The sequence below is a fragment of the Pogona vitticeps genome, chromosome 2 (genome assembly GCF_051106095.1).
Source record: "Pogona vitticeps strain Pit_001003342236 chromosome 2, PviZW2.1, whole genome shotgun sequence".
In the NCBI taxonomy this organism is placed as follows: domain Eukaryota; kingdom Metazoa; phylum Chordata; class Lepidosauria; order Squamata; family Agamidae; genus Pogona; species Pogona vitticeps.
The window spans coordinates 249,808,797-249,833,441 of NC_135784.1; the positions used below are offsets into that span (position 1 = coordinate 249,808,797).

At 42.5% G+C, this 24,645-nt stretch overlaps 1 protein-coding gene and 1 non-coding gene across 3 annotated transcripts in view; one reads left to right on the forward strand and one right to left on the reverse strand.

Moving 5' to 3' along the window:
- Positions 1-18,182, forward strand: part of C2H5orf63 (chromosome 2 C5orf63 homolog) — a 31,795-nt gene extending 13,613 nt beyond the window's left edge. For both annotated transcript variants that reach the window (XM_020790646.3, XM_020790643.3), the window contains exons 2-5: positions 609-711; positions 10,439-10,556; positions 17,344-17,400; positions 17,907-18,182. In XM_020790646.3, the coding sequence (XP_020646305.3) occupies positions 10,446-10,556; positions 17,344-17,400; positions 17,907-18,086 (348 nt within the window). In that variant the 5' untranslated portion in view covers positions 609-711; positions 10,439-10,445 and the 3' untranslated portion in view covers positions 18,087-18,182. The remainder of the gene's footprint in view (positions 1-608; positions 712-10,438; positions 10,557-17,343; positions 17,401-17,906) is intronic.
- Positions 18,183-21,816: 3,634 nt separating this feature from the next.
- LOC140705085 (U1 spliceosomal RNA) lies at positions 21,817-21,982 on the reverse strand. The gene has a single exon (XR_012084630.2). It is a non-coding gene; the product is annotated as a U1 spliceosomal RNA (small nuclear RNA).
- Positions 21,983-24,645: the final 2,663 nt, after the last annotated feature.

The following is a 24,645-nucleotide window of genomic DNA, read 5'->3' on the forward strand; positions in this document are numbered from 1 at the left end:
TTCTGTAGAATTGGATTGGTGGTTTAATAAATATACTGCTCTTTCTAATTCTTAGTGTATTGCTTAGACATCTTAGAGTCTTTCACCTTAGGAAAAATGGGTGAGTAAAGGGAGACATGCTAGAGAGATGGATAAAATATATGGTTCAGGGAAGATGAACAGGGACAGAGTTTTCTCCCTTTCCTACAATATTAGAACTCAGAGTCATCAAATAAGGCTAAATAGTAAGGAATTCAGAACAGACATAGTACAGAGCATATCAATAAATTATGGAATGTGCTACCATGGAATTTAGGGATGTGGTGGCGCTGCGGGTTAAACTGCAGAAGCCTCTGTGTTGCAAAGTCAGAAGACCAGCTGTCATAAGATCGAATCAATGTGATGGAGTGAGCTCCCGTCACTTGTCCCAGCTCCTGCCAACCTAGCAGTTCAAAAGCATGTAAACATGAGTAGATAAATAGGTTATCCAAAGTAATCCATTCTTTAATCAAGGCCAGTACACATGCCCTATAATAGGTATCCCAGTCTGTAAGACCAAAACCCGTTCTTTGTTTTGAATCTTGTAATGCCTTCACTTTAATTCTCTTTTTTTCCATTTTTTATTACAGTCCTGAAGAAGTAAAAATTCTCTATTTTTTATTACTTTCCTGAAGAAGTGTTTGCTTTAACATCACTGATACTGTCTGAAAGAGAAAGATCAGATCAGTTCAGGTAACACATTCATTTTAATTACTGCTATTCTTGCCATCAATGAAAGTTGTAGTTTATCCCAGTTGTCCAAATCTTTCTTCCTTTAAAATTTTCATATAATTGTCTTTTATTAATGTGCTTGTCTTGTTTGTTATTTGGATTCCCAAATATTTAATTCTTTTTTCCTCTTGGAAGCCTGTTGTGTCTATCAATTTGTGATTCTCATCTGTTCGAATATTTTTGCCTAAAATTTTTGTTTCCTGTTTATTCACTTTCATTCCTACCATATCCCCAAAGTTTATTAGTGTTTCCATCAGTTCATCAATAGATTTACTGAGTTCTTCCAAAATAAAAACTAAATAATCGCCACCTTCCTTTCTTCCTTGAAAACAGGTTTATACTGTCCTTCATCTTCTTCTTTGGATTTCAAGGTGGAATGCAGTAAATAATTGTAGGAAAAATAAATATAAGAATAAAACAGCTAGTGTGATTCTTACAAAATTATTTCCAAAAGTAGAAGTACCCAGATGAAAAAGAAATGAAAGAGTTTGCTGAGACCTAAAAGGTTATTGAATGGGCACTAAGCAAATGCCTCTAACAAAAACATTCCATAGCCAAAATGCCACCAGTATGAAAGACCCCCAACCTTCACAGAAAGTATGTGACTGACCTCATCTGTTTAGTTATAACAGGCACAAGCAGAACAGCTGAAATCCACTAGTAGGTTGCAACTAGAGTAAGCCCATTTAATCAGTGGAAGTTGTAGAGGAGTTGATTCACCAAATCCTTACTGATTCCATGAGCCTTCCTACTACTGGATTTAAAGCCACTGTCTGTTATCTCTCATAGAAGCATAGAAAAGTGAAGTTGGAAGGGGCATACAAGGCCATCAAGTCCGGGACTCAATGCAGCAGGAATCTCGAAGTCATTTCCGCATAGAGCTAGGAGAAGTTGCTTTTTGGACCACAATTCCCAGAATTCCCTAGCTAGCATGTTGACTAATGTCGACTAATTCTGGATACAATCCATGTGAATAACTTGGGTGTTTCAGACATTATGCTGAAAAGGTTATAGAGTGGGCACCAAGACCCATGTTGGTTGGACACTGCAGCTCAAAAAAGGAACTTTTCCAAATACTTTTTCTTAGTTGTTGTTTTGGTTTGCGTGTTCCTTTCTGTGACATATGCTCGTAGCTTCTGCCGCCCCCTGTCCTGCCTTGCCCTCTCACCCTTCTCTTGCGCTGTCTTTTCCCTACCCCGTTGTTTCTTACCTTTGGAGCCCATGTCCTGATGTCACGTGATTGTCTAATATCTTTGATCTGACTTTCTCTCCAAATTAGCTTTCCTAACTGTGGCCCTTATAGCCCTGCCTTCAGTGTCCTTCCACACCTACTTCTAAAAACAATCCTTCCCCACATCTCAGTTCAGTGAAGTTTTCAGCTTTGTTAGAGTTCCCCGCCTATGTGACAGGTGGTGAAAATGTCTCATTTGGTGTGCTGACAACAGGAACAAGAATTATGCTGCAGTATATTTTTATTTCTTCTAGCTTATAATTATGTCTCATTATAATTTTATTTCCATCCAGCATGTAAAGTAAGCTAAACTTAATTCATTCATAATACAGATTTAGTAATGTCACCCAATGCATGCTGACTGTTGCTCCTCAGTCACTACAAAAATTACCTTGGGTCAAACATGACTCTGAGAACCATGTATTTCGGGGCATTTATTTTACCCAGCCAGCATAATGTCTGAAACACCCAGGTCGCTCACATGGATTGGATCCAGACTCAAAGTACTGTAGACCCATTGGGATCGAGACTTAAATTAGTCAACTAATTTAAGTGCAATTGATTACAGTGGGTCTTCTCAAAATATGGCTAAATTTTAATCTGGTTGAATGCGCTGTCACTTCCTTAATGGTGGGGGGTTGTGTGTGTGTGTGTGTGTGTCTGTGTCTGTGTCTGTGTCTGTGTCTGTGTTTTGTTTGTATGTGTTTTGTATTTTTGTGTTTTTGCTGTTAATTTTCTGATTAGCTTTTTGGAACATTGTGATATAGCAGGCTTCCCCAATGAACCGAGTTCCACATATGTTGGTCCTTACAGTTTATGGGAGTTAGTGTGCCGTACATCTGGAGGGCAACAGGTTGGAGAAGGCAAGGGTGTAGCAACGTGACAGCAGAACTCAATACACTGAGCAAGATGATGCTTTGTCACTGTTCAGTTACAAATGGCTTCAGCATATCATTCAATTCACGTTCTTCTTAAGATTAAAGTTCAAGCTTTGCTCATCAGCATGATTGTATCGGTCAGTTTTAGGAATACTTTATGCCAGAAAAGCAGTAGTGGATGGTCAGATTTGGATCTAAGATGGTCCACAGTTTGGTTACAGATGTTGTATTTTGTTTATCAGCAGCTGTCATTTCATATGTGGTACTGAACTTAGTGCAATTAGGAGGCCCCAAACTACAGTCATGATTGGACTTGCTCACATTTTTGGATTGTGTAGACATGGTTCCTATCAACTGTAAACCGAACGGGCAAATCTGCAGTAACCAGACATAAATAATAAACCAGCATATAATTAGGTATGCTTTAAAACAAAATGACTGAAAATTGTTGCTCAGCATAGTAAGTCACACTAGAATAGGCCCATTACAGAATTGAGGATTTGGTGACCCAGCTCCTCTCGTAAGTTCTGTTAATTCACATGGCTTTACTCTAGTTGTAACTAGAGATGGAATATCCCCGCACAGGTTGTGACAAACCCAGACCTACTGGGATATGTCACACAGTTACACTAAGCTGCCACCACCATTCCCTGTAAGAAGTCACACAGACCAGGGATGGATTTTTAAACAATAAAAAGAATAAGGTTTATTTAAATACACACAGGGAAAAATAAACAATCAGGTGAATAGGATAAAGTAACGTGGCTTATTCTCACTCATACAAGCATACAGTTTGGTTCACCCAGAACCCTTAACTTGAAGCACAGACCCTGAACCTATCAGTTCTGGCTAACCAACAGACACCTGAACCTATCAGGTTGGTACTCTGACACACAGAAGTACCCTGTTTGACACACAGACTCCCACAACAGCTTCTTCTTCCCAGCTGCTGCTTCGTCACAACCCAGTGTCTCTCAGCATCTCTCTCTTCACCACACAGGCATCACATATTTATACAGTACAGCCCCTCCTCCTGATGTCCCGCCTTCCACTCCCCATAGGATGGAACTTTCCCTCCAAACCCATGACAGACAGGTAACATCAGTGCTGTATGTAACACCTCCCCTCTTTATAAGTTGTTTTGTAGGGGGAAAGCTAACGTGCTTTTCACCAAAAAACAACCTGTATAAAATACACAACAACAGTTATACATACCATATTATACTTACTTAACCTTACACTCTAAGTTAACCATAGCAATTATGCATTTAAACATTTACCATATACATTACATCAATTTACCTTTATTCTTACAAACCAAATTCAAAACCAGGTACATTTAACCTTTTTGTCATCATATATACACATAGTCCATGTTCTTTCGCCGTCTTCATTCTTCAGGTCTTCTTGATAAGGCGTCAGCAACACAGTTCACTGACCCTCTGACCACCTTCACTTCAAAGTCATAGTCCTGTAGGTTTAAAGCCCACCTCATAAGTTTGCTATTGTGGGTTTTCATTGTCTTTAACCATTGCAGTGGTGAATGGTCAGTGCACAAAACAAAATGTCTTCCCCAGATGTAAGGCTTGGCCTTCTGGATCGCGTAGACTATGGCCAAACACTCCTTCTCCACGGTTGCCAAATGTCTCTCACCTTTTTGAAGTTTCCTACTCAGGTAGGACACTGGATGCTGGTCACCATTCTCATCCTCCTGGCACAGAACTGCTCCTACCCCGCTGTTAGACGCATCGGTGTAGATGATGAACTCCCGGTCGAAGTCTGGAGCACGCAGGACAGGATAGTTGATTAACGCCTCCTTCAACCTCTGGAACGCCGCCTCACAGTCGCTGGTCCACGGGATGCGGTCATCAGCCTTCTTCCTCGTCAGATCGGTCAGCGGAGCCGCAATCTCGCTAAACCTCGGGATGAACTTTCTGTAGTAGCCCACCAACCCAAGAAATGACTTGACTTTTTTCTTGGTGTTGGGTCTAGGCCAATCACGAACAGCTTCTATTTTGGCCTCCAGGGGTTTTATCACTCCTCCCCCTACCATGTGACCCAAGTATTTTATTTCTGGGCTACCCAGCTGACACTTGCTGGCCTTTACTGTTAGCCCTGCTGCACTTAACCTCTGCAGCACTAACTCCAGGTGTATCAGGTGATCTTCCCAGGTATTACTGAAGATCCCTATGTCGTCAATGTAGGCCACTGTAAAGTCACTGAGCCCTGCCAAGGTCTGGTCCATCAGCCTTTGGAATGTGGCTGGTGCATTTCTGAGACCAAAGCTCAGGACTCGAAACTCATAGAGACCAAAAGGGCTGCAAAAGGCAGTTTTTTCTTGATCCCTGGGATCAATTCTTAATTGCCAATATCCCTTTACCAGGTCCAATGATGAGATGAACCGACAACCCCCTATGGTTTCAATCAGGTTGTCTAGCCTGGGCATTGGGTAGGCATCAGGAGTGGTTACTCGGTTTAATTTCCTGTAATCAACACAAAACCTAATGCTCCCATCAGGCTTGTCCACAAGGACTATCGGAGAGGACCAAGGACTAGAAGAGGGGACGATTATGTTCTCCCTCAGCATCTCGTCCAGCTCCTTCCGCACCTTGTCCCTATAGGGTCCCGTTACTCGGAATGGGGATACTGCCTGCGGGGGTGCACCCCCTGTATGGATCCGATGCATCACTCCCTTCACTATCCCCGGCTTGTTGGAAAACACCTGTTGATATTTACTAAGCAGCATTTTTAGTTCTTGCTGCTGGTCTTGGGTGAGTGCAGGACTGATCTTTACCTCCTCTGGGTTGTATTTTACTTCCCCTCTACCCTCCCAGAAGGGTAATTCAGCTTCCTCACTCTCAGCTGCTTTTATCGCGAATAAAACCCTCTGTTCCCCTCGGTAGTAGGGTTTTAGGGCATTCACATGAACCACCCTCCTTGCTTGGTTCTCCTCCTGCTCTATTAGGTAGTTCAGGTCTGACATCTTGGAAATGACCCTATATGGTCCTGCCCATTTGAGCTGCAGTTTATTCTCTCTGCAGGGCCTAAGCCAAAGCACTTCCTCCCCTGGGTCAAAGTGCCTCTCTCTAGCTTTGTGGTCATACCATGTTTTCTGTCTGACCTTCTGAGCTTGCAGGTTTTCTGCTGCCAGCTCTAGATTTCTCCTTAGGTCATTCATCAAGGTGTCTATGTAAGTCACAACGTCTTGTGGGTCATCCTGGGTGATCTGCTCCCAATTTTGTTTGATCAAATCAAGGGGCCCTTTCACCCCTAAGTGTGCAGCAAACATGTCAGAGTGACCCCTTTGTAAGATCATGGGGCGATACTTTTCAGGTACCACCAGCTGACTTCTGATCCCATCTCCCCCTTTTGAGACATTCCTCAGGGTTTCTCTATATAAAATCCCCTTTTTCTCCAGAAATCTCACTGGGGTTTCAGGTGTTAGCTGGGCGTCAGTCACCTGTTCAAAACACTTTTGGAGAGTGGCGTCTGCCTTTTGCTCCTGTCCAAATCTGCTGTCTGTGGTTAAGGTTTCCACCACAGCTTCTGAACTCCCCTCTGCTTCCGTCTCTGGCTCATCATTACCCCCCTGAACTGTCCCTGTGGTGGCTTGTGAGCGTGTAATCACTAGCACCCGTTTCACATGTTCAGCCAGGTCATTTCCCACGAGCACGGCTGCTGGCAGAGTCGATGAAATCGCTAGCCTCCAAACTCCCCTCCAGCCTTGAAAGTTGACAGGTACCTCTGCTACTGGCAGAGAGATTACCTGCCCCTCAATCCCTGCCACCTTCATGCTCTCATTTGGGATTATAAACTCCCTGGGAATAATATCTGGATGGCACAGGGTTACCTGGGAACAAGTGTCCCGCAGCCCCCTATACTGACGGTCAAGTATTCCTACGTCCACCCCTGCTGTCTCAAACAACTGAGAATCTGTTTTCACCAGCAAGCAGCGCTTTACCTCCACAAGAGGACCATTTTCCTCAGCCTGATCAGCAGAGGTAGCTGTTTCAGACTGAGTAGCCATGGCAACAGGCTCCCTCAGTGAGACTGAGCCTTGCTCTTTCTGGACACAGAACACAGCTTTTGGCTTGGTCCCACTAGAATTCTGAGGCACCATTCCTTTTAGCTGCTTTAATTTCTCACACTCTGAGATTAGATGACCCTTTCCCTGACAGAAATAACATTTTCTGGTGTATTTTGATTCTCTCTCATCTTGTTTTGGTTTTCCCTCCAAAATCTGAGGTCTTAGTTTCATGTCTGAGGGCTTCCCTTCTCCATGGGCCCCTCCCCCTTGCTGGCTTTTCCCTGGTCCCTGAGAGTACTTGCTGTAGGTTTCTTTGGGTTTACCTACAGATTTCCCCTCACCCAAGGGCTTTCTTATTTGGGAAATAAAATCTGCGATCTCTGCGGCCGCTGCCACAGATTTTGGTTTCCTTTCCCTCACCTGGAATTTCAATTCCCCATGCAGGACTGAATAGAACTGTTCCAGCGCTATCAAGTCTTTAAGCTGCTCATAGGTCTCTGTTCCCTCCTGCGATAGCCATTTCTCAAGCAGCCTCACCAATTGGGCCCCCACTTGGGTAAAAGTCTGTTCTGGTTTCTTGGTGAGGGACCTGAATCTTTGTCTCAGCTGCTCTGCATTTATCCCATGTCTGGCAACCACCAGTTTCTTAAACTCTGTAAAATCTTTCATCAGTTCCTCAGGCATCTCGGCATAAACCTCAGCCAGGCTACCACTGATTAAAGATCGCATGATGGTCATCTTCTCAGTTTCCCTCACTGAGAAGTCCACAAACGCTCTTTCCACTAAGGAAAAGAACACCTCAGGACAATCTCCCTTGTGGTACACAGGGAATTTCTTCAGGTCAGCCTTAGACAATTGGCCTCCCTCAGAATCCCTATTGTTATTATTGTTCTGGTTCATCAGTTCCAGTTTTCTTAATTCAAACGCCATTTTCTCTCTCTCCAATGCCAATTCAAATTGTCTCTGTTTCTCCCTTTCCTCCCTCCTTTCTCTCTCTAATCTTTCTTCTCTTTCCCTTTCCTCCATTTCAAATTGCCTCATCCTCAGTTCATGCTGTTGGGCTATGAGCAATTTTCTAAGTTCTGGGTTCTGCTCTCCTGTGCTGTCACCCTGCACTGAGCCAAATTCATCCTCAGAACCTTGGTCAATCTGGGGGTCTTTCACTTCACTCATTTCGGCCATCTGGCTTCGAGTCAAGGGCATAATCCCCCCTCAGAACAGGCTGCTTTAAAAAGTCAAGCCTCAAAATAAAACGACCACTTTTTTCCTTTTGCCTCAGAACCAGCTCTCCCTAGAGATTGCTGCTGTTCTTCAGCACTAAACTTGCAACAGTATCGAGTCAGAGCCTACCCCCCTCTGCTGGGCCTCTCAGCTGGCAAGCTAGATCACTGTTACTACGCAGTTTTGCCTCAGCTTTTTCCCGCCAAAACTAGGCTGCCTCAGAGCACCTTAATCTAAGTCTCCCCAGTTGGCACGTTCTTCTACTAGCGCACCTCCCCGTGAGGTACACCTAGAAGATTACCTACGCGCCTCAGACTGTCCCTGACTAGACCCCCCTTGCTCTGGGCACACTTGCCAAGGCTTTGCTGGACCACTGGACAACTGGACCAGTCGTATCCCACACGCTGGACACCAATCAATGTGACAAACCCAGACCTACTGGGATATGTCACACAGTTACACTAAGCTGCCACCAACCATTCCCTGTAAGAAGTCACACAGACCAGGGATGGATTTTTAAACAATAAAAAGAATAAGGTTTATTTAAATACACACAGGGAAAAATAAACAATCAGGTGAATAGGATAAAGTAACGTGGCTTATTCTCACTCATACAAGCATACAGTTTGGTTCACCCAGAACCCTTAACTTGAAGCACAGACCCTGAACCTATCAGTTCTGGCTAACCAACAGACACCTGAACCTATCAGGTTGGTACTCTGACACACAGAAGTACCCTGTTTGACACACAGACTCCCACAACAGCTTCTTCTTCCCAGCTGCTGCTTCGTCACAACCCAGTGTCTCTCAGCATCTCTCTCTTCACCACACAGGCATCACATATTTATACAGTACAGCCCCTCCTCCTGATGTCCCGCCTTCCACTCCCCATAGGATGGAACTTTCCCTCCAAACCCATGACAGACAGGTAACATCAGTGCTGTATGTAACACAGGTGACAATAACGAGGGTCCAGCCCCATGGGGCCGGACGGTACACTCACCAATCTGACACTGACGGCGTGATTCTATGAATGGCTCTGCAGTGCGCAATCCGCTCGGCACTCCTGGCAGGAGTGGATCACGCTCTGCGGAGCCATTCATAGAACTGCGCCTTCCGCAGTGGATCGGTGAGTGGACCGTCCGGCCCCATGGGGCTGTACCCTCGTTAACGCCAGCTGTGCGGGGATATTCATAAACGAATATGAATACCCCCATCTCTAGTTGTAACTTACTACTCTAAGCAACAGGGTTTCAGCCAGCATGTCTTTGCTGCACAGTTACATCACTTTGATTCAATTTTAGCTATGACCTGTGGAATCATGGGATTTGTAGTTTGGTTCTCAAGAAACTGAGCTAGAGCTCTGGCAGAGAAAAGTACCTCAGCAATTTATACATGGGAAGGAGTCACAGCTGCTAAAGTGACATCAAATTGCTATAACATGTAGTATGGATAATACTAAAAGCAAGGCAGGGTATAAATGTGATAATTAAATAACAGTTGGAATAAATGAGTTGAGACTGTGATCCTAAGCACAGTCATCGTAGACACAATGGCATGACTTAACTCTTGACAGACAAATGTGCATAGGATTGAACATAAACACACTCTCATGATAGGGAGAAAGAGACTGAAGAACAGTACTTTAAAAATCTGTAGAAACTTCTGAGAAAAATTAACTTAAAAAAATTGTAAAGGCTTCAAATATTATTTTAAAATCGTTCCCCAAAATGCTTCAGCTATAGTTTTCTTTTTTTAAAGATTTTTCAAAAACAAATCTGACATACTACCATAATTTTTTGAACTCAGAAGGTAATATGCCAGTTTTAAAGTTACATTCGAGTTAAATCATCTTGTCTCTATTTCATGGTTTGCTGCAGGAAGCATCAGTTTAAGATTTCAGCAAAGTAGAGGCACCAACTGTTTATTAAAAGAGTTTTGAAAAACTACCAAAATGTTATGCCAAAGCTACAGTACTTCGCATTCTGCTAATACTGGGTAATTCTTACTGGCATGTATCTGCTTGAAAGAGTGTAATGTATTATAAGTGTTTGTGTTGGTGAATTTAAAAGAGGTATCACAAGAACATGTAATGTACATTTTAAATGGTGCTTCTTGTGCAGCATTAAATTATGCTGGCCTTGTAGTAAACCCTGGGCTGCTGTTTTTCTCAGAGACTTGAAAAAATGATTTATAATTGCATTTGTGTTTCAGATCTTGTTTGAAAGCATCATTGTTATCTGGTGACTGTCTGCTGACATTTAACTTATGGCTGGCAATTAAAATGTACCATGTGCGCAACTGAAGGAGAATGTTTCATTGCTTCAACAGGGTGAAGATGTTCTGGTTCCCAAGCTGTACATTGAAGTTGGTAAAATGTTCAGGACCACTGCGAAGGTTACTGTCTGAAGCTCATACCAACTTACCAGTGTTAACCTTGTTCACCAAGGTACATAGTAATGTACTGAATAACTCAGACAGATTGATCTCAAATGCACACCATTCAGAAATGTTAGGTTTTGGACTATATCACTGGAGAATCCCCCAATCAGAGCAGCCTGGTTGGGATATTTGGAGAACTGTATTGGAAAAAAAAAGTATCCAGAAATCTGAAAATGTATTTTTTTTTAAATGACACTTTAATCTCCAGAACTAGTCCTGTCGCATAGTTTTAGCAGGAAGAGGATTGAGATTAGAGAATGGGGTATTCGTATACGAATACAAATATCTCTGCACAGGTGGTGATAATGAGGGTCCCGCTCCATGGGGCCGGACGGTCCACTCACCGATCCACCGCTGCCACGGATGCTGCAATTCTACCAATGGCTCTGCAGATCGCAGTCTGCAAGCCACTCTTCAACGTTGTAGCAAGGCTTGTTCTCACGTCTCCTGCCAGGAGTGGCTAACCAATCGTGATCTGCAGAGCCATTGGAAGAATCACTGCGTCCACGGCAGCAGCGGATGAGTGAGTGGACCGTCCGGCCCCATGGGGCTGGACCCTCATTATCACCACCTGTGTGGGGGATATTTGTATTTGTATACAAATACAAATACCCCCCATCTCTAATTGAGATCCCTGTAAGTAGGAGGGGGAACTGTGTGGCTTGCCAGAGCAAAGTCAAGCCAATAATAGCCACGTTTGGGCTGGCCCTACCGTTAGGCAAACTGATGAGACAGTTCCTTCATTCGGCACATTCTGGGTGCCATGACAGGGCAACAGATGGTTAGCTATTTGTATTGTTGTTTCTGTACTTCTGTACTTGAATAAGGGAAGGGGCAGGAACATAAGATTTTCCTAGATGCCAAAATAATGGAGTTGTCCTTGGGAATTACATGTAATTACTTAGGTAGGTTGAAGTTACCTTTCCCCACATGTCCTGAACCCGAAATCTGTGTTTCCAGAATACTCTCACAAGAAACAGTTGACATGTATCCTTTTATTAGACAGAAGATTAGATAGCACAAGACTCCCAGAACTGTTTTTAAAGCAAGAGGTTCATGTCATGTCATGAGGAACTTTACCTATTTGCAGGTTTACAGTATTTTTACACCTGAGCTTCCTAGCTCTTTGAAGCCCTTCTTATGAGTACAGTGGGGTCTCGACCTACGGAATTAATCCGTATTGGAATGCGGTTCGTAGGTCGAAAAGTCCGCAGGTTGAAAATGCATTCCCCATAGGAAGGCATTGAAAACCAATTAATTCATAATCTGCCCAAGAAACAAACCCCCCACGCACAAACAAAATTAAAATAAATGTAAAAAAATTTAAACTTACCTTTTCAAAGCCTTCCAGGGTCCCCCACCGCCATCATCATCGCTGCCGGCTCGGCTCCCAGCAGCAGCGACGGTGGCGGGGGACCTCCAGATGGCTTCTCCGCCACCCTGGAAGGCATGCGGAGGTTCCCCACCACCACCGATAGTGCTTCGGAGGCACTATTGGCGGTGGGGGGATCTCCGAGATGCCTCCCATGGCGGCGGAAAAGCCCTGGAAGGCATCCGGAGGCAGATCCACGCCCTACAGACTGGAAGGGAGAGGCGGGGAAAGCACCAAATTTGAATTTGGTGCTTTTCTTGCCTCCCTCTTCTGGTCCGTAGATCAATTCTCCAGCGCAAGTCGAAGTAAAACTTTGCAGCCGGAGAAGTACATACGTCGAAAAGTACGTAAGTGGAGCCATTCGTAAGTTGAGACTCCACTGTAGTGGGGGAAAGGAAGAATAGCATCCAGGCAGGCAGCCTTAGTTTCTCTTAGGATTGGAGAGAGGGATATTCTTGGGAGGATTCAATAAGAATTTTTGGGAGCAGGAGGTACTTGCTAATTTTTATTATACTCTTAATTGATGATTTCAATTAAGGCTCAACTACGCTGTGTTCTTGGCCCACTGTTGTTTTATTATTTCTGGTAGAGACAACTAAGTCTACCTTAGCTATTCATGGTGGGACTTTTGTCTCCTCTTCATATTTCTTTCCCATCAATCTTTCTAACCTGACATACTGGTTCTATGTGTGTTCTATCATGGAGTTCTGACTCAGTGAAGATTTATTCACTAGATATGTATTTACTACATTGATATTACTTCTTCTTCCAATGAGTGTAAGGCATTGTACCTGGCCCTGTTCCCTACTCTACCTACTTCATCCTCACAATGGCCCTGTGAGGTAGGTCAGTCTGAAGCAGTGGAACTAACCAAAAGTCAGCCAGCAAGTTTCATGGTGAAGTGAGGATTTGAATCCAGGTGTCCCAAGTTTTTGTGCAACACTCTGCTGGAGAGGGGCTTTTGACATCATTATTAGTAGCTAATGGTTAGAAGGGAATGGCAGATCTCCCTAACAAATATATTTATTAGTCATCTTCATATCATTAGATCAGTGGTTCTTAACCTTTTTGAAAGAAACGCCCCCTTGAGCCATTGAGGAAGTTATCATCGCCCCCCTCCCTGAGGTGGTATATTTCCTTCCTACCTACCTACCTACCTACCTACCTACCTACCTACCTACCTACCTACCTACCTACCTACCTACCTACCTACCTACCTACCTACCTACCTACCTACCTACCTACCTACCTACCTACCTACCTACCTACCTTGTCTCCCTCCCCACCCGGGTGCGAGGCAGCGCTTCACGGGGTGAGGATGAGGACCCAAGAGACCCTTTCCTTCCACCCGATCCACACTCAGTGCTCCCATAAAGGACAAAGGCGAGATGTGGCAGGTAGAAAGAGCTGGATCATCTGGCGGCAGCAGCAGCACCAGATCTACTGCCAGCACTGCGGCTGCAGTCGCCTTCACAGGTTTGGCCCGCTCCAGTGCCCCCTACCGCCCCTTCTGTTCTGTTGCCCCCACACTGCCCCTTTTTGTTCTACCGCCCCCCTGAAAAATGAAAGCGCCCCCTGGGGGGCATTATTGCCCACGTTAAGAACCACTGCATTAGATGATCCAGCATGTACCTGATTATACATGGTGTCAAGTCATACTTCCTTCTGGCTGTCCTGCCACTTTCAATGGATTGGTAGCATGGAAACTGGCACCTCAGTTCTAATCATCTTTGAGAAAAATGATTCTGTCTGGGTGCAAAGAGAATTTTTGATAAAAAGGAACAAAAACGTTTGACACAAAACATAACTGGATGGCCAATTTGATTGCAGGATATTTTATTTAGCTAATGTGATCCAATTAAGGAAAGTCAAAGCATTGTCAGGTATATTGTTCAAAGCCCTTCTTTTCTATGTGGCAACATTAAAGTTACAGGTCTATCTCCACCAGCTGCCTGTGCAGTTTATAATCCAAATGTCAATGAGGTGGTGAATAAGAGGGATTACTTTTAGAGGTTAATAAATGGGTAGGAGAAAAGTCTTTTGTGATGCTTAAGCACGTGCTGAGTCCTAGCAGTGTGAAATTTTTAGGGCAAATTGTCACCAACAAACTGGAAGTGGTATTCAGAACTGGCCTCTGGTTAATTACATGCCTGTAAATGTGGGATGGGGGGGTTGGCTTTTTGCCAGGAACATACAGTGTTACTGGGAATTTTAGAGCAAAATTATCTCCCTTCTTCTAATAGCCACATTTTATGTTTCTTAGCTTGGACTCAGTCTAGCTTCAGTATGATGTGAGAATGTATGGAAGGAATAAGCTTGCCATTTCATATTCATGATGCCAGCATGTTTGAATATTTATTTTGTAGAACAATCAGTTTTCCATTTGCAGTTGGAGCAGCTCAGAATTCCTTGAAGGGTATTATCTTTTAGGAAATCTTTTGTGTCTTTTAAAATCAGCCAAAGGGACATGGTGGCGCTGTGGGCTAAACTCTGTGCTGCAGGGTCAGAAGACTACTACTGTAGTCGTAAGATCGAATCCTCGCGACGGAGTGAGCTCCTGTTGCTTTGTCCCAGCTCCTTGCCAACCTAGCAGTTCGAAAGCATGTAAATGCAAGTAGATAAATAGGTACTACTACGGTGGGGAGGTAAAACGGTGCTCCCTAGTCATGCTGGCCACGTGACAACGGAAACTGTATTTGGACAAGCGCTGGCTCTACGGCTTGAAAAACGGGATGAGCACCGCCCCCTAGAGTCGGACACGACTGGACTAAAAATGTCAAGGGGAACCTTTACCTTTTAAAGGTAGGCTACTGAGAATCTTACTAGTAAGAGTATTTTTTGTAAAGAAAATTCTAACTGGCAGTAGTGAGAGTAGATTTACTATAGAGGCAGGCAGAAAGAAGATTGGGGTGGGGGAATGCTTGGTAATCTATTTCTCAATTTCTGGAACATGAACTATTCTACGTATAACCCATGCTGGAGCTTCCACTTACAACAGCCGAATAAAAAAATATTTTCATTCTTTAACATTTTCGGCTCAGTGAATGTTACATTTCTGAAAGCTGAAAAGGCGAGGCAAATCCTATTAAAGAAGTATCCAGCTGCCAGCTTTCTGTGGTGTCATCTGAACACACTGGAGCATACAGTATATGGAAGAGCTTCAGTGAAGAGCTGGCATTTCATCACTCCAAAATCAAACGCTTGCCTGCAAAAGGCCTAGGGTTTAACCTCTAGGATCTCCTACTGAATTGAGATTAGGCAGCCTTTGCCCTACAGATTTCTCCCATAATCTGCTAATATTGGCAATGCCACCTGGGGCTGCTGTGAGTTGAAATCCAAAACATCTGGAAAGCCAGAGCTTTCTCACTCTTGTGTTAAATGGACCAGGGTCAGGAGCGAATGACAAGAAAGACCTTGGCCTAATGCCCTGAAGACCCAATAAGAATAAGCAACCCTGGGCTAAGTGGACCAACATTCTCTTCTAAAACAAGGCAGCTTCCTCTAAATGCTGCAGTGTGCATACTAGTCATCAGCTAAACAGGTTGGGATGGATTGGAGAAGGGGATCCTGCCCTGCAGCTCTCTGTTGTGGTCTGAAGCAGCGAAATAGCACTTCTACCTCCATCAAACAGAACTGCTTTGGAATGGTTTAAAAACAGTTTAAGATTGATTTGCATGAGCACCTGCAGTTAATTCACCATGGGTCCACATGGTGAACACAATCAGTGAAGAGGCACACCTGTAACCTTGTACTAGGTCTGTGACAGGTATTTGCATACTATCTCTTTAAATGTTGTAGTGTTCATTCTGGGGAAGACATCCCTCTTATTCCTGGTCATGGCCTATAAATATTTTGTGTTGTCTGAGGCATAGAGCAAAGCAGTGCCTCCTCCCAGTTCATGTACACAATCTGGTTGGGCTGATGGTTAACTCCTTCAGTGTGGGTGGTGGGACACTCTTTCCTACTGCTCCTAAGAACAACGAAGGAGTGCATGGGGTCTTCCAGCACTTAGCTGGCCCCTCCCAACATCTGTCACCTGAAGCACCTGCCTTTCTTGGCCAGCCCTCACATGTTACAAGTACATACTGCATTACCTTTTTTTACGATGTGTCTGCTTTGATGTGAGATAGGTACTGGGTTTTTCTTTATGATGTGTAGATTGAGTGAGCATACTATGGGTTTCAGTTCTCTCACATGTGTTTTTGTACAGAGGAGAGAAATAAGTGCAACTGGCTTAAAACCATAGGGTAGAAAGAGATGCAGGCTAAATATTTTTCTTGGATCTTCTCCTGCATTTGAGAAAAGATTTTGAGGACCAGCAAATATGAGTAAAGTGGGCCAAATGAACAGCTGAATTTACTTTGGGAACAAATAAAGGATCCAAGTGAAGAACTAGCCGCTCAGAGTGGTATAGATTTACCAGATGAGCGGGATATAAATCAAATAAATAAATAAATAAATAAATATCAACTCAGTCTGAATTACATAGCTTTGGCCTGGCGTAGAGTACACCTATTTCAGAAACCCTTCTGGGCGATGAGTAGTCTGCATAATTGAATTGTAAACCACCGAAAGAGTGCTTTAAGTGCTATGGTGTGGTATAGAAGCTTTTTGTTTTGTTTTGTTTTTTGCTGTGATTGCTGCCAGGAAAAGTACTTTCCATGAAAGTTGTTTCAAGGACACCTTTCTGAGAGATGTTCTTGTTCATAGTAGTCAGGTTTTTTTGTTCCTGGGAGAGTTGGCTGCTCTTGCTCATGCTGACTGTGCTGCTGACTGAGAGAGTATATATATACTACCTAGTTATAGCAGTAGACGTTTGTTATCATTTTGACTGCCACGGCTCCATCTCATGGGATCCTGGGATTTATAGTTTGGAGAGATACTTACAATTCTGTGCTACAGCAGAGCACTAGACCGACAGTACTAGAGCTCTCTAGTGGAGAATTCTAAGTGCTTTGCCAAACTATACACATTATAGGAATCAATAAGATGGAGACAGTTAAATTAATACAGTACTGTACTTGTGTAGTGCAGGTATACCCAGACCAATGGAAATGATGCATGCCTCTTGTGTGTTTCCTCCCACTGTGGTGCAACTATACTCTGATTGTACAGACCAATTTGCAGCATCTGTAGTGATCCTGGATCTCTTGTCCTTCCTCCTTTATTCTGTGCTGCAAGATCCAATAATTAATTGGAATGCTATTGCATAGTGTAGAAAGTTGCATTAGATTAGGCCCTCTGAATCAGTGAAACCTATAGAGGAGTTGGTTCACCAAGTCACCACTTATTAAATGGACTTATTCTAGTGTGAATTATTGTGCTGTGCATGTCATGATCAGTTATTTAAGAATGCATTAGGAAATGTGGCTTACAGCTTCCTTTAATTGCTTTCTGGATTTTTTTTTCATTGTTCCTTAAGAAACCATGTCCCTTGTGTGATGAAGCCAAAGCAATACTGGAACCATACAAACATAAGGTTTGTATTAAGATAACAAACATAACATGGTTAATATACTTATTTGAATATGCTAATTAACATGAAAAGTTTAAATTAGCAAACCAGGGATCCCTTGCTTGGGAGAACAAATCTCATTTTGATATTAGCAAATCAGGAATTCCTTCTCTTGAGTAAGTTTCCATAAAAGAAACCCTCAGAAAGGATGTTCAGGATATGACTGAACTGAAACCACACTTTGGCTATACCAACATAAGAAGTCATTGAAATATTTTTTATATATCCAGAAATCCCTCCTATCTGGCATTCTGCCTTTGGCTGAATACTCTTACTGTCATTAAAGTTGCCAGCTGGAAAAATAGTAAACTAATGTTCATTAAAGTCAGTCGTTACGTTAAAACCACCAACTGTAAATGCTGATTTGAAACATTTTATTAGAGGTTGTCTTGGTTAATTTAGAGAAACATACTCAGGATGCATCATTAGTGTTTGGCTACTAGCTATTTATTTTCTCTTGTCTTGAACAGTTTATTTTACAGGAAATAGATATAACCCTTCCACATCACTCTGTCTGGTTTGAAAAGTATAAGTACGACATACCTGTCTTTCATTTGAATGGCCAATTTCTTATGAAGCATCAAGTGGACACTGAAAAACTAGAAGATCAGCTCTTGAAACTAGAGATGCAGGATGATGGCGGCAGGTGAATTAAAAGGAAGCTACTCAGTGGTGGACTGGGAAAGAATGTCTAGAGATAGCATGGTTTTATATTCTGCCTTACAAATAAAGCCATATTTACTGTGTGAACTTTTCGAAATACAATTCCCATCAAACCTCGGATTCCACAGTGTCTTCTGCTCACCTTCCTGTCTTATTTCCAAGGACAGCATTTCTTACCTGGCAGTAAGTCCCATTAAATTCAGTGGGGTTTACTTCATAATAGGCAGGCACTGGATACCATTGTTGATCATTTGTTAATACATGAAAAGGGCTGTTTCTCACTGGCCGATGTGCCTTCATATTAACATGCTCTTCACTGATGTTAGAGAAAAGGGATAATAGCTATGTGCTCATAGGTGCTTAATAATGGTCTTTTTCATACCCCAAATGTAGACAAATCGCAGATTGGGGTGAATAGTTCGAGCATGTTTAGGGGCCAGTTTTGCCTCCCACCTAATCCCATGATGCATTCAGCTACACTGTACCATGGACATTCAGCATCCAGTAGCAAACTGAAGTGGGTTTCTTCCCATTTCTGGTTGTGAAGAAACATTTCAACAACTATTTGAGGCATGGAGGAAGATGTATGATTCCTGGAGGCTTTTGGTAGTGTGATTTTCCTCTAAAACAAGACAAGTTCTCTCTACAAATTGTTAAATAAGGGAAGGATTGGTATCCCATAATCATGTGGCAGGTGTTGCAAAAACAGCTGGGGGGCACATATGGCCTGCAGAGAGCTAGCAAAAATAATTTGTTCCTCATTAGTGTTTGCAAGCTACCTGTTGATTTTACTTGTTACAATCTTTAAAAAGTAGCTTGTTGTGTTACTTGTCATACTTGTCTTTACTTTTTTATTACTTTCCATGGTTTCAAGAGGGGCTTAGGATTGATAAGGAATGTCATAATAAAACTTGAAAAAGTCTTATCAAAATTCCTCTAAAAATAGCCTTACAAATAACTTCTGACAATAGCTAGAAAATATCACTCATTCCACCAGTAAAGTCACTTCTGTCCTGCTTTTTACATTGCTTCTGAAATGTGACTTTGACACCCTTGTCACAGAAAAACTAACTAATTATAGGTACCTGCCAGGATCTGCAGGCCATATGTTGCCTGCTCCTCTTCTAAGAAGGAATACTTGAGTAAAGGCATTTGCTTGGAGGCATTATAGCATTTTAAATACTTGCCAAAAGATACAGCACTGAAATCTATGAAATCATAAGATTTTATTGGGAAAATCTGAAGTACTGAGTGACTTATGCCAGTAGACAAATTAGATTGAAGTGTTAGTGAAATTGAATGGATATATGAGTTGTCCCTCAAACAAAACACCCAAATATTCTGCTCAGTGACAGGTTCCCCTTCACTTTTTACGTGTTATTGAACATTATGCAATTATCTTGTAAGTCTACTAGCATAAGATAGTAGGGTTTGTCCTCAAGTTCAATGTGCACATACAGTTCATTGCTATGATTAGGGATGCTCATGTCCTTTAAATTGTCACTGCGGGCAGGACATACATGCCTCTCAAATGTTGAAGAAAGAGTATTTTAGCTTAAGGGTTTTTTCTTTAATCTGAAGAGAATAGAAGAACCAATTCATACAACTTTTCTTTATGGGAAAATGTGGATTTTGGAAAGGTGGAGTTTCTCAGTGTTTGTGCCATAGACCCTCTTGAGTGGAACACGATATATCAGTGGGACCTGTCTCAAAATAACTATCATGTGAAGTGCTCCTTTTCATGACTCTCACCATCCACACTGTCTTTTAGGAAACTCCATTCCATTGTCCCTCTGCCACAGTCTGGAAATATATCTATCTGTATCACTGTAAATATTTATCTACTTGGGACATTCTGGGAATCACACTCCAGAAAAAAAACATCAATTTTCCTGTCTCTGCGCCCTACTTCTCCATATACGAGTCAGCTTTCTGTCCTGATAGAATGTGTTCAGGTCTCACTTAGTTTGTTTTTATGCTCTCCCCTCCCCTAACAGACATTGGAGGGGGGGAGTACTTCTGCAAACTTTGAAGTTCCTCCAAACCATGTTATTACATCATACTTTGCACAAGGATAGGCACTCAGAGAATGCTCATTTTTGAGAACAGCATATGTGCAATCTAGATTCTAGATCTGGTGTGGGCAGAGCACAACCCCCCCACATGTTGAACTGCAACTCTTGCTAGCCTTAGAAAGTATGGCCAACAGCGAGGAATTATGTCATAACAATCCAGAAACATGAGGAAGGTCACAGTTTGCTGACCACTGTAAGCTTAAGACGTTAGAACTTTTCCTTGCCTTTTATTCAAATGAAAGGTGAGTAATTTGTGGTTCTCCAAATATTCTGAACTACAATGCCCATCATCCCTCATTGAAGGCTATGTTGGCTAGGGCAGATGGGAATTTCAATCCAACAACATTAGAGGGCCACATGATCTCCATTCTTAGCCTAAAGGCTCTCTGAGCTACCTTCCAACTCTGTGATTGTTCTTTGCACATGCTTCCATTAGAAGACTCTACAGTGCATCATTAAATATCTTTATGCATAGCTGCCATGAAGTAGGGACCCTGCATCAACCTTGTGTGACAGTCCCTGAGGTGATTTGTTTTATTCCCATGAAAATGCAGACACAATGAGTTAAGAGGTTCTCATAATCAGACTAAGTGCACTTACTGTGAATAAAAGATTGAGGGATGCTGCACACAGTGGCATTCAAGCTGGGCACCCCAGTTAACTCAGTCTGATAAAAGGATTTTTGTAATCTCTCTTCTGAAGGGAACTGCTTGCAGAAGTCTGTTTTCCCAGCAAACTCAAGAGTATTTTAAAGGGATAATTAGTCATCAATCCTGAAAAATTAAATATTTCAGGAGCCAGCTTAGTTGTTAGTTCTCTGTAAAGATCTTGGCAAAGACAGAATCTTGTTAAAGGGAAATTAATATTCCCTTTACGTCCCTTCTCTCCCTTGCTTTTCAAGTCCTTCCCTCTCATTCATCCCAACTCTTTGATAGTTCTGGTTGCTTTGATTTGCAATTTGTGTTCTTTTTATTTGGCACTTTGAACAACTAAAGGATATTAAAGTTATAAACTCATTCATCTTCATAACTGTCCCATGCTGTGAGTGAGGTTTTAACCACCCACCCACCCATACCCATATAAACCAATGTAGGCTGTCGTCCAAAGCACAATTGTGTAAGAGAAAGATGAACATTGCTGTGATTGTCCTGATCCAGACATTTGTTCAGCAGTGACCTGTGTGCATACTGCTGATCCTAGAACTGGCCTGAGAGGATTGGTATTCAATCTAAAGAGGCCACAATGTATACTTGACATTATACATCACTCCAAACCAACTGTTTGGGTCCTGGTTTTTCGGGGTTTTTTTTTACCGTTTCACATACCCTGTTTCACAAGACGGTTCCCCCCTCCCCATTGGAACACACATTAATTACATAAAACCTACTTTTTTATCCCAAAAAAGTGGGGGAGAAAGTGTATGCTGCTGGCTTTCTAAGGTCTGCCTCCTGGAAAAATAGCAACATATACTTTCTCCCCCACTTTTTTAGAATAAAAAAAGTAGGTCTTATATAATTAATGTGCTTAAATGGGGGGAAAACCGTCTTGCAAAGCATTGCCAATGGGGCTATGGCTGCAAATTTAAATGGTAGATAATGGTGAAAACACCCAGGGACCAAAGGGTAAAGAGACTGTAAAAAAAACAGGGAAATCACAAACACAATCCCCCATTAGCACAAATTATACAGTTGAGTTCCCCACATTTAAGGAAACCATAGGGATCAGCAACACACCCAAAGTGCAATGGATGAGCCTCCCCCTGGGAAAACCACTTTTATGACATGGTATTTCCCCTACAAGGTATGAGCTGGTATGGCCCTTGCAACTCCTACTGCCTTTTGTCCCCTGACCCCCCCCCCAAGGCATGGTGACCCCCTGGCTGCACCTCCCACTCAGTACAGGGCTGCACAGCCCCAGTCCTGCCAGAGACCAAGAGAGCTCCTCAGTGTTTTGGGGTGCCCTGCGGGACCCCCATCAGGGGCTAGGTGTTCCTCCCACAACCCTCTAGTGCACAGGTATTAGCATATGCAGATGACACCATTTTACTGGCAGAAAGCAGCCATGATTTGAAATGGAAAATGCCAAAACAGGACTGCAGTTGGATGTTAAGAAGACCAAAATCATAATCAACCTTAACTTTGACAATGAAGAAATGATAATAATTAGAGATTTTGTATACCTTGGTTCCATCATCAACCTAAACAGAGACTGCACCAAGAATTCAGAAGAAGACTGAGACTCAGAAGCGCAGCAATGAAGGAATCAGAAAAGAAAATCAAGTGTAAGAATGTATCACTGGAGACCAAGACCATCCACATTCTTGTATTTCCAGTCACTTTTCATGGGTATTAAAGCTGAACAGTAAAGAAAGCTGACCCCAAAAATTGTTCCATTTGAAATGTGCAGGAGGAGATATTTGCAGATACCCTTGGCTGCCGGAAAGATGAACAAATAGACCCTAGAGCAAATCAAGCCTGAACTACATATCTCTAGAGGCAAAAATGTTGAAACTGAGGTTTTCCTACTTTGGGCACCTCATGAGAAGGCAGGATTCTCTGGAAAAGACAATAATGCTAGGAAAGTAGCAGTAAAAGAAGACTCGTATGAGATGGACTAATTCCCCAAAGAAAATCTCAGGCTTGAGTTTACAAGAGCTGAGCATGGCAGTTGAAGATAGGACATTTTGGAGATTGCTCCTTCATGGGGTCACCATAAGTTGAAGGTGACTTGATGGCACATAAGAACAACAATAAAGATCACTCTAGAGTTGAAATTTATAGAATTCTAGTACCCACTCCTTATTTCTGCCGCCAAGGAATTATCTCAAGGTATATCACCAAAAGACCATGTTAATTTTATATTAGTTCAGAACAGGACAAGCTTTATTACTTAAAAGCGTTGGTTGTCACAATATATCAACAGCAACATAAAACATACACAGCACTGGCATAACATATTTACACATAAATATAAGATGACATAGGTCCCCTCCTTTCTTAAGAATTTTGATGCTTGGCATGTCTTTTCCTTGCTGCCAAACCAAATTCTGCTACTTGTTAGGCAATAGTTACGACCCTACCTACAAGCAGTGTACAAAGTTGAGCCAAGGGAGGCCTATCACACAAAGGTCCAAGAATGCCAGCAAGAAATTGATTTCTGGGGTACTCATATAAAGGGCAACTTAATAGATAATGGAAAACATCTTTGACCTCTCCTGATCCACAAATACAGAATCTTTGATGAAATGGGACATTGTAATATCTCCCCTCTAAAATGGCGGATGGCATACAGTGCACTGAAAATGCAAAGCTGTGAATGCTTTTCTTGAAGGGTCTGAAACTGGATCCTGATCTGTTTCTCTCACTTTGAAGAACTGGTGTCAATAGCTATAATCCTCTTGGAGAGGTGTCCTCTTGTTTGTTTTCAAAATTTTATTAGTGTTATTAATAACATTTTCAGCATTGCAGTTCAGACAGGATAATGACTTACTGGAGAAAAACTACCAAATATATAATTAATGGCTGAGAGCCAGGAAACTGAAACATGGTTGAATTCTTAATGTTCTGCTGCCCAGATTTCCAGTCTGAGCAGAGATGATTCTCCAGAATTCCCAAAATACTATACTGGAACTCTAAGGTCAGTGGTGAGGAGCTTCATAGTTTTTCATCTCTGGCTTCTTTCCTGACATCATATCTGAAACCAGGAATGCAAACTTTTCATTTTTCAATTTCCTGGAGGTGTGGGAGTGGTAGAAGCTGAACTGAAGAAATCTAGGCCTGAAATTTTGGATAAGTGAAAAGATGCCAGTGCAATTTAAATAAACATTATCTCTGGTTTAGGATAAGAGTACAGACAACGGTCTTATCTGCAAATATTAACCCGTGTTGGTCTAGGATGGCCCTAAGAAGAGCTTATATGGCTCCAGCTGCTCCTTTTGGCTTCTGTTGCCAGAAATGGTTTCTTCTGATCCATTTACACTGCTTGCTCCAACTGGTTTGGCTCTTAAAGAGGCAGATTACAACTGGTACAGTCTTATTTAACTACCAAGCACTGCAATATGAACCAGTATCTTGAAGATCATTAACACTGTAGGCCCTGGAAATACATCCCAATGCCCATATTTTCTCCCCTTGACCAAACCTGGAAAAAAGATATGGACAAGGGCTGCTCACAGCTGGAACAAGTGAGGTAGGTGCTGCCCCTGTTCAGCCCATCATTGGATATGGGCCTTAAATGCCCAGATGAGTTCACAGTCCACAGAAGCAGACACAAAAAGAATGAATGGGGGAGGGGAACCTCAACATATCTCAATCCATAACCTGAACCTTCAATCATATGTACTTTCACCTGGGACGAAACAATGGAACATCACTGAGAACATCACCACACATTTTAATGGACCTAGTAATTTTCCAGGTACTTATGCACATATTGAAATACTGTATACTCGATAAGTAGAAGAAAAACCTAG